The sequence below is a fragment of the Dryobates pubescens genome, unplaced genomic scaffold (assembly GCF_014839835.1).
Source record: "Dryobates pubescens isolate bDryPub1 unplaced genomic scaffold, bDryPub1.pri scaffold_91_arrow_ctg1, whole genome shotgun sequence".
In the NCBI taxonomy this organism is placed as follows: Eukaryota; Metazoa; Chordata; class Aves; order Piciformes; family Picidae; genus Dryobates; species Dryobates pubescens.
The window spans coordinates 27,376-37,238 of NW_026530809.1; the positions used below are offsets into that span (position 1 = coordinate 27,376).

Consider the following 9,863-nt stretch of genomic DNA (forward strand, 5'->3'; position numbering starts at 1 on the left):
AGTGAGGCCTGGAAGGAGGCTGCCTGGGGGGGCACCCAGGGGCTTCCCAGCCCTGTCCCCAGGCATCCCCACCCCAGGGATATTCATTGGCTCAACCTTCCCCCTCCCTCCTTCCCCAGGAGCAGCTTCATGGATTCACAGAGTGGGCTGGGAGGGAGCCTGGGGGGTCCCAGGTTGGGAGGGAGCCTGGGGGGTCCCAGGCTGGGCTGGGAGGGAGCCTGAGGGGTCCCAGGCTGGGCTGGGAGGGAGCCTGGGGGGTCCCAGGTTGGGTTGGGAGGGAGCCTGGGGGGTCCCAGGTTGGGTTGGGAGGGAGCCTGGGGGGTCCCAGGCTGGGCTGGGAGGGAGCCTGGGGGGTCCCAGGCTGGGCTGGGAGGGAGCCTGGGGGGTCCCAGGTTGGGCTGGGAGGGAGCCTGGGGGGTCCCAGGCTGGGCTGGGAGGGAGCCTGGGGGGTCCCAGGTTGGGTTGGGAGGGAGCCTGGGGGGTCCCAGGCTGGGTTGGGAGGGAGCCTGAGGGGTCCCAGGTTGGGCTGGGAGGGAGCCTGGGGGGTCCCAGGTTGGGCTGGGAGGGAGCCTGGGGGGTCCCAGGTTGGGCTGGGAGGGAGCCTGGGGGGTCCCAGGTTGGGCTGGGAGGGAGCCTGGGGGGTCCCAGGTTGGGCTGGGAGGGAGCCTGAGGGGTCCCAGGCTGGGCTGGGAGGGAGCCTGAGGACCACTCCAGCCCCCCCCTGCTGTGGCCAGGGCCACCCTGGGAAGTTCTTTTCCCTCCCCAGGAGCCCCCAGTCCCCTCCCCACCCCAAGAGGCCTTTGGCTGAGCCTCCCCCAGCAGTTGGAGGGGAAGAGGAAGGAGCAGCTTGGGAAGGACCTTGGGGCCCCTCCAACCCAACCCAAGGAGCCAGGAGGGGAGAGAGGAAGCCAAGGTGGGGAAGGAGCAGCTCTGGGGGGCTGGGGGAGAGCCCTTGGTGGCTCCTTGGCCCCACAGCCCCTGGGCAGCCTTCCCCAGGCCTTGGCTGCACCCCAGGGCAGTTCCTTACCTGCCTGTGGACAGACAGATGGACAGGGGGAGGCTGTGCCCTGCTGCCTGCCTCTGCCCCTGCCCTGTGGGGCTCTGCTCTCACCACCCCTTGGGCCTTCATCAATACTTCAGCAAGGTTCTGGTGTTGCCTTTCAGAGGCTCCCAGGGGGATTAAATTCTCCCCAGCTCTTTCCAGCCCCCCCTGGGGCCTGGGCTGGGCTGAGGAGAAGGCTCCAGGGGTCCCTCCATGGCTCCTGCAGGGCCCAGGGGGAGCAGCAGGGAGGAGCTGCCCCCAAAACACAGCAGGGGTTTGGTCCTGCTCCCCCTGGGAGGTGCTGCAGAGCTGGGCCCTGGCCTGGGGGGGGCTGAGGAAGGGGCAAACCCCCCTCTGGGACAGCAAAGCTTTGGGGGCTGGAGCCCCCTGGGGCTGAGGAAGGGGCAGAACCCCCTCTGGGACAGCAAAGCTTTGGGGGCTGGAGCCCCCTGGGACTGAGGAAGGGGCAGAACCCCCTCTGGGACAGCAAAGCTTTGGGGGCTGGAGCCCCCTGGGGCTGAGGAAGGGGCAGAACCCCCTCTGGGACAGCAAAGCTTTGGGGGCTGGAGCCCCCTGGGGCTGAGGAAGGGGCAGAACCCCCTCTGGGACAGCAAAGCTTTGGGGGCTGGAGCCCCCTGGGTGCTGAGGAAGGGGCAAAACCCTCTGGGACAGCAAAGCTTTGGGGGCTGGAGCCCCCTGGGGCTGAGGAAGGGGCAGAACCCCCTCTGGGACAGCAAAGCTTTGGGGGCTGGAGCCCCCTGGGGGCCTTGCAGCAGAGCCCTTGCAGGAGGAGTTGTTGCTCTGCCTGCCCTGGGGGCTGGGGGGGATTTGCCTCCCCCAGGAGGGGAAATCACTGGGGGCAGAGCAGCCTGGGCTGGGGCAGCTCTGGCACCCCCCAGCTGCCCCCAGGGTGGCTTGGTGGGGGCAGAGGCTGAGGGTTGGGGCACTGCCAGGGCCTGGGGGAGCAGGGGGTGGGACCCCAGGGTGCTCCCACAGGGAGCCAGGGGTGCCCAGGGGGCAGCTGTGCCCTGCCAGCAGCAGCAGTTGAGGCTCTGCTGGGGCTGGCCCAGGCCTGGCCCAAGCTCCATCCCCATTCTGGATCCCCACTCCCAGCCCCTGCTTCAGCCTCCAGCCCAGTCCCAACCTCTTCCCAGGCTCAATCCTGATCCCAGTCCCAATCCACCTCCAGCCCAGTCCCAACTTTCATCCCAGTCCCAATCCCAACCTCATTCCCAGCCTCCACCCAAACCTTATCCCAGTTTCAACCTTGATCCCAGCTCCTATCCCAACTGCATTCCAGTCCCAACCCTGATCCCAGCTCCTGTCCCAGCTCCATCCCAGTCCCAGCCCTGATCCTGGTTCCTGTCTCAGCCCTGATCCCAGCTCCTGTCCCAGCTCCATCCCAGTCCCAGCTCTGATCCCAGCTCCATCCCAGTCCCAGCTCTGATCCCAGCTCCTGTCTCAGCCCTGATCCCAGCTCCTGTCCCAGCTCCATCCCAGTCCCAGCTCTGATCCCAGCTCCTATCCCAGTCCCAGCCCTGATCCCAGCTCCTATCCCAGTCCCAGCCTTGATCCCAGCTCCTGTCCCAGCTCCATCCCAGTCCCAGCCCTGATCCCAGCTCCTATCCCAGTCCCAGCCCTGATCCCAGCTCCTATCCCAGCCCTGATCCCGGCTCCTGTCCCAGCTACATCCCAGTCCCAGCCCTGATCCCAGCTCCTCTCCCAGCTCCTATCCCAGTCTCAGCCCTGATCCCAGCTCCTATCCCAGTCCCAGCCCTGATCCCAGCTCCTGTCCCAGCTCCATCCCAGTCCCAGCCCTGATCCCAGCTCCTATCCCAGCCCTGATCCCAGCTCCTCTCCCAGCTCCATCCCAGCCTCAGCCCTGATCCCAGCTCCTGTCCCAGCCCTGATCCCAGCTCCTGTCCCAGCCCTGACCCCGGCTCCTATCCCAGCCCCGATCCCAGCTCCTATCCCAGCCCTGATCCCAGCTCCTCTCCCAGCTCCTGTCCCAGCCTCAGCCCTGATCCCGGCTCCTGTCCCAGCCCCGATCCCGGCTCCTGTCTCAGCCCTGATCCCAGCTCCTGTCCCAGCTCCATCCCAGTCCCAGCCCTGATCCCAGCTCCTCTCCCAGCTCCATCCCAGTCCCAGCCCTGATCCCAGCTCCTATCCCAGCCCTGATCCCAGCTCCTCTCCCAGCTCCATCCCAGTCCCAGCCCTGATCCCAGCTCCTCTCCCAGCTCCATCCCAGTCCCAGCCCTGATCCCAGCTCCTATCCCAGCCCTGATCCCAGCTCCTCTCCCAGCTCCATCCCAGCCTCAGCCCTGACCCCGGCTCCTATCCCAGCCCCGATCCCGGCTCCTATCCCAGCCCTGACCCCGGCTCCTATCCCAGCCCTGACCCCGGCTCCCATCCCAGCCCCGATCCCGGCTCCTCTCCCAGCCCCGATCCCGGCTCCTATCCCAGCCCTGATCCCGGCTCCTGTCCCAGCCCTGACCCCGGCTCCTATCCCAGCCCTGACCCCGGCTCCTATCCCAGCCCTGATCCCGGCTCCTATCCCAGCCCTGATCCCAGCTCCTGTCCCAGCTCCATCCCAGTCCCAGCCCTGATCCCAGCTCCATCCCAGTCCCAGCCCTGATCCCAGCTCCTCTCCCAGCTCCATCCCAGCCTCAGCCCTGATCCCGGCTCCTATCCCAGCCCTGACCCCGGCTCCTGTCCCAGCTCCATCCCAGTCCCAGCCCTGATCCCAGCTCCTATCCCAGCCCTGATCCCGGCTCCTGTCCCAGCCCCGATCCCGGCTCCTATCCCAGCCCTGATCCCGGCTCCCATCCCAGCCCTGACCCCGGCTCCTATCCCAGCCCCGATCCCGGCTCCCATCCCAGCCCCGATCCCGGCTCCCGTCCCAGCCCTGACCCCGGCTCCCATCCCAGCCCTGACCCCGGCTCCCATCCCAGCCCTGATCCCGGCTCCTATCCCAGCCCTGACCCCGGCTCCTATCCCAGCCCTGACCCCGGCTCCCATCCCAGCCCTGACCCCGGCTCCTATCCCAGCCCTGACCCCGGCTCCTGTCCCAGCCCTGATCCCGGCTCCCATCCCAGCCCTGACCCCGGCTCCTATCCCAGCCCCGATCCCGGCTCCCATCCCAGCCCTGACCCCGGCTCCTATCCCAGCCCCGATCCCGGCTCCTATCCCAGCCCTGATCCCGGCTCCTGTCCCAGCTCCATCCCAGTCCCAGCCCCGACCCCGGCTCCCATCCCAGCCCTGACCCCGGCTCCCATCCCAGCCCTGACCCCGGCTCCTATCCCAGCCCTGACCCCGGCTCCTATCCCAGCCCTGACCCCGGCTCCTCTCCCAGCTCCGTCGCAGCCCTGAGCCCGATCCCAGCCAACTCCTCCCCTCCGGCCACGCCCCCTCGTCACGCCTCCGCCCCGCCCCTTCCCGCGCGTCACGCCTCCGCCCCCTGCGGGAGCCACGCCCACTCGGCAGCCCCGCCTCGCCCCGTAGCCACGCCCCCTCCGCGCTCCGGGGCGGGGCCCTGCCGCGCGCATCCAACCCTGCTGCCTGCGCCGGCTCCGCCCCCCGCCCCCCCGGTCTCGACCAATAGGAGCGCGGCGCCCGGCCGCCGCCCCGCCCCTTGGGCGGCGGGTTGGGCTGCGCCGCAGCGCTGAGGGTTTTCCTGCGCCGCCATCTTGGCAGCGGCGGCGAGCGGGGAGCGGGGGGGGGAGGCTGCCGGTCCCGCAGCGGCCATGGCGGCTACCGCGGCCAACCCGGGTGAGCGGCGGCCGGGCGGGGCCGCGGGGCGGGGCGGGGGCCGAGGGGGTGGTGCTGAGGGCCGCGGGGGGAGGCAGCGCTCGGCGGAGGGCAGGGAGAGGGAGGGAGGGAGAGAGAGGGAGGGAGGGAGGGAGAGGGGCGGAGGGGTCGGGGGAGCCCTTCAGTGGGGGCTGGGTTGCTCTGAGCCCCTCGGTGGGGGTCGCCCCGGGGGAGCCCCTCGGTGGGGGCCGGCCTGGGTCGCTCTGAGCCCCTCGGTGGGGGCTGGGTCGGGCCGGGCCGGGCGATCCCCTCGGTGGGGGCCGGGTCGGGGGAGCCCCTCGGTGGGGGCCGGGTCGGGCGATCCCCTCGGTGGGGGCCGGGTCGGGGGAGCCCCTCGGTGGGGGCTGGGTCGCTCTGAGCCCCTCGGTGGGGGTCGGGGGAGCCCCTCGGTGGGGGCTGGGTCGGGGGAGCCCCTCGGTGGGGGCCGGGCTGGGTCGCTCTGGGCCCCTCGGTGGGGGCCGGGGGAGCCCCTCGGTGGGGGCTGGGTTGCTCTGAGCCCCTCGGTGGGGGTCGCCCCGGGGGAGCCCCTCGGTGGGGGCCGGGCTGGGTCGCTCTGAGCCCCTCGGTAGGGGCCGGGCCGGGCGATCCCCTCGGTGGGGGCCGGGCCGGGCGATCCCCTCGGTGGGGGCCGGGTCGGGGGAGCCCCTCGGTGGGGGCCGGGTCGCTCTGAACCCCTCGGTGGGGGTCGCCCCGGGGGAGCCCCTCGGTGGGGGCCGGGTCGCTCTGAGCCCCTCGGTGGGGGCCGGGCTGGGTCGCTCTGAGCCCCTCGGTGGGGGCCGGGCTGGGTCGCTCTGAACCCCTCGGTGGGGGCTGGGTCGCTCTGAGCCCCTCGGTGGGGGCTGGGTCGCTCTGAACCCCTCGGTGGGGGTCGCCCCGGGGGAGCCCCTCGGTGGGGGTCGGGCTGGGTCGCTCTGAGCCCCTCGGTGGGGGCTGGGTCGCTCTGAACCCCTCGGTGGGGGCTGGGTCGCTCTGAGCCCCTCGGGGGAGAGGCCCAGGCGGAGCTGAAGCAGTTTCGGAGCGGTCCGAAGGTGGCCCCCGGGGGGAGGTTGGTCTGGGGGGGGGGGGTCCGGAGGGGGCTGTGCTCGGGGGGCGCTCTGCGAGCAGCGCTGCGGCTGTCAGGGGGCAGAAACTTGCAGCAGGCTTCGGCAGGGAGGAGGAGGAGGAGGAGGAGGAAGCTGAGTGCGAGGTGGCTGTGGCGGGGAGGAAGGTCCTGGGGCTCTGCTCTGCTGCCCGGGCGCTGGGCATGGGCCCCGCTCGGCTGCAGCTGCTGCCGGGCTCTGGGATCCATCCTGCTCCTCCCGGGAGGGGGCAAGCCCCGGGGGGGCTCTGGGGGGCTCTAGGGGGCTCGGGGGGGGGGGGGGGTTAGGCTCCGCTGCTGCCTTGGGGTCATTCTGCCTTAGGAGCAACCCAAATGTGCTGAGCTGCTCAGGAAGGGTTTTTGCTTTGCCCCTCTCCACCTCCCCTCACCCTGCTGAGCTGAACCTCAGAGCTGCCAGGGCTGGGAGGGACCCCAGGGCTCAGCCAGTTCCAAGCCCCCCCTGGGAGGGACCCCAGGGCTCAGCCAGCTCCAAGCCCCCCCTGGAAGGGACCCCAGGGCTCAGCCAGCTCCAAGCCCCCCCTGGAAGGGACCCCAGGGCTCAGCCAGCTCCAACCCCCCCTGGAAGGGACCCCAGGGCTCAGCCAGCTCCAAGCCCCCCTGGAAGGGACCCCAGGGCTCAGCCAGCTCCAAGCCCCCTGGCCAGGGGCAGGGACAGCTCAGCCCAGGGCAGGTTGCTCACAGCCAGCTCCAGCCTGGCCCTGAGCACCTCCAGGGCTGAGGCTCTCAGCACCTCCCTGTGCAGCCTGTGCCAGGCTCTCAGCACCCTCCTGGGCAACAACTTCTTCCTCACAGCCAAGCTGAATCTCCTCTCCTCCAGCTTGGATCCATCCTCCCCAAGTCCTCTCCCTCCCTGACCCCCTCCCAAGTCCCTCCCCAGCTCTCCTGCAGCCCCTGGGAGGCCACCAGAAGCTCTCCCTGGAGCCTTCTCCTCCCCAGCCTGCACAACCCCAACCCCCCCAGGCTGTGCTCCCAGCAGGGCAGCTCCAGCCCTCTGCTCCTGCTCCTGGCCCTGCCCTGGCCCCCTCCCAGCCCCTTCCTGCAGCAGAGGCTGCAGAGCTGGCCCCAGAGCTGCAGCTGTGCTCCCAGCAGCGTGGGGCAGAGGGGCAGAGTCTCCTTCCCTCCCCTCTGGCCACACTTCTGCTGCTGCAGCCCAGGCTCTGCTTGGCTCTGGGCTGCCAGTGCTGCCTGGGGGGGCTCAGGCTGAGCTCCTCCTCCCCCCCAGCACCCCCAAGGCCTCTCCTCCAGGGCTGCTCTGCAGCCAGCCCCTGCCCAGCCTCTAGCAGTGCCTGAGCCAGCTGCAGGACCTTGCCCTTGGCCTTGGGGACCCTCAGGAGCTTGTCCTGGGCCCAGCTCTGCAGCCTGCCCAGGTGCCCCTGGCTGGATCCCTTCCCCCCAGCCTGCCCAGGTGCCCCTGGCTGGATCCCTTCCCCCCCAGCCTGCCCAGGTGCCCCTGGCTGGATCCCTTCCCTCCAGCCTGCCCAGGTGCCCCTGGCTGGATCCCTTCCCCCCCAGCCTGCCCAGGTGCCCCTGGCTGGATCCCTTCCCCCCCAGCCTGCCCAGGTGCCCCTGGCTGGATCCCTTCCCTCCAGCCTGCCCAGGTGCCCCTGGCTGGATCCCTTCCCCCCCAGCCTGCCCAGGTGCCCCTGGCTGGATCCCTTCCCCCCAGCCTGCCCAGGTGCCCCTGGCTGGATCCCTTCCCCCCAGCCTGCTCTGCTCCCCCTGGCTGGATCCCTCCCCCCCAGCCTGCCCAGGTGCCCCTGGCTGGATCCCTTCCCCCCAGCCTGCCCAGGTGCCCCTGGCTGGATCCCTTCCCCCCAGCCTGCCCAGGTGCCCCTGGCTGGATCCCTGCCCCCCCAGCCTGCCCCAGGTGCCCCTGGCTGGATCCCTTCCCCCCAGCCTGCCCAGGTGCCCCTGGCTGGATCCCTTCCCCCCAGCCTGCCCAGGTGCCCCTGGCTGGATCCCTTCCCCCCAGCCTGCCCAGGTGCCCCTGGCTGGGCCATGACTGGAAGCTGTGAGCAGAATCTCCCCTGGGGGTGGGGGGCAGCCAGGGGGTGGGGGGCAGCCGGGGGGTGGGGGGCAGCCAGGGGGGGGCAAAGCTGCTCCAGGGGCTGGGAGTTGGAGCTGGATGGAAATCAGTTTTGGGGGGTGGGGGGGGAGGAACTTGCTCAGCTTGCTGGGGGGGAGGGGAATGAATGTCTGGAGCTGGGCCCCAGCCTGATCAATATCCTGATTGATGAGCTGGGGGGGGGGAATGGAGTCAGCCAGCAGCACATCTGCAGCTGACCCCCAGCTGGGGGCAGAGGTTGGGCAGTGAGAGGGCAGCAGAGCTCTGCAGGGGGCCCTGGGCAGGCTGGGCACAGCCCCAGGGCAGGAGGCTGAACACAGCCCAGGGCCAGGGGCTGCAGCTTGGCCACAGCCACCCCAGGCAGGGCCACAGGCTGGGGGCAGAGAGGGACCTGGGGGTGCTGGGGGAGAGCAGCTCAACAGGAGCCAGCAGTGTGCCCAGGGGGCACAGAGGGCCAAGGGTCAGGCAGAGTGTGGGCAGCAGGGGCAGGGAGCTCATCCTGCCCTGTGCTCAGCACTGCTGAGGCCACAGCTGGAGTCCTGTGTCCAGCTCTGGGCTCCTCAGGGTAGGAAGGAGGTTGAGAGGCTGGAAGGGGTCCAGGGAAGGGCAACAGAGCTGGGGAGGGGGCTGGGGCACAGGGCTGGGGAGGGGGCTGGGGCACAGCCCTGTGAGCAGAGGCTGAGGGAGCTGGGGTTGCTCAGCCTGCAGAGGAGGAGGCTCAGGGGAGACCTCATTGCTCTCTACAGCTGCCTGAAGGGAGGTTGGAGCCAGGTGGGGGTTGGGCTCTGCTCCCAGAACAAGAGGACACAGTCTGAAGCTGTGCCAGGGGGAGGTTGAGGCTGGAGGGGAGGAGGAAGCTTTACACAGAGAGAGAGATTGGCCCTGGGGATGTGCTGCCCGGGGGGGTGGTGGAGTCCCCAGCCCTGGGGGGGTTCAGAGGGGCCTGGATGTGGCCCTTGGAGCCAGCTTGGACTCTGTGATCCTTGAGGTCCCTTCCAGCCTTGGTGATGCTGAGAGACTGTGAGCAAGGCAGGGGCTGGGGGGGGCTGAGGGGGGCAGGGGGGGGCTGAGAGGGCTGCAGGGGCTGGGGGGGGCTGAGGGGGCTGGGGGGGCTGAGGGGGGCAGACTCGGGGGGGGCTGAGGGGGCTGGAGGGGGCTGAGAGCTGCTGGGGGCTGCTTGGGTTTGGTTTCTCCTCTCCTTTGCTTTGTGGTTTGTTGCCTCCTGTGGCTTGAGGCTCTGGGGGGGTTCCTGGGGAGGCTGTGCTGGGGGGCTCCTGGGGGGGCTGTGCTCCTGGGGGGGCTGTGCTGGGGGCTCCTGGGGGGGCTGTGCTGGGGGCTCCTGGGGGGGCTGTGCTCCTGGGGGGGCTGTGCTCCTGGGGGGGCTGTGCTTGGGGTCCCTGGGGGTCCCTGGGGGGGCTGTGCTGGGGGTCCCTGGGGGGGGCTGTGCTGGGGGGCTCCTGGGGGGGCTGTGCTGGGGGGCTCCTGGGGGGGCTGTGCTTAGGGTCCCTGGGGGCTCCTGGGGGGGGCTGTGCTGGGGGGGGTCTGTGCTGGGGGGGTCTGTGCTGGGGGGCTCCTGGGGGGGCTGTGCTCCTGGAGGGGCTGTGCTTGGGGTCCCTGGGGGCTCCTGGGGGGGCTGTGCTCCTGGGGGGGCTGTGCTTGGGGTCCCTGGGGGCTCCTGGGGGGGGCTGTGCTGGGGGGGCTGTGCTGGGGGGCTCCTGGGGGTTCCTGGGGGGCTGTGCTGGGGGGGCTGTGCTGGGGGGCTCCTGGGGGGGCTGTGCTGGGGGTCTGTGCTGGGGGGGTCTGTGCTGGGGGGCTCCTGGGGGGGCTGTGCTCTTGGGGGCCCCTGGGGG

General features: G+C 71.0%; 1 protein-coding gene across 1 annotated transcript; it reads right to left on the reverse strand.

Annotated features, from left to right (window-relative positions):
• Positions 1-4,970: 4,970 nt before the first annotated feature.
• LOC128899868 (proline-rich protein HaeIII subfamily 1-like) lies at positions 4,971-6,137 on the reverse strand. Its single transcript, XM_054179580.1, has one exon. The coding sequence runs from the start codon at positions 6,135-6,137 to the stop codon at positions 4,971-4,973; it is 1,167 nt and encodes a 388-aa protein (XP_054035555.1).
• Positions 6,138-9,863: the final 3,726 nt, after the last annotated feature.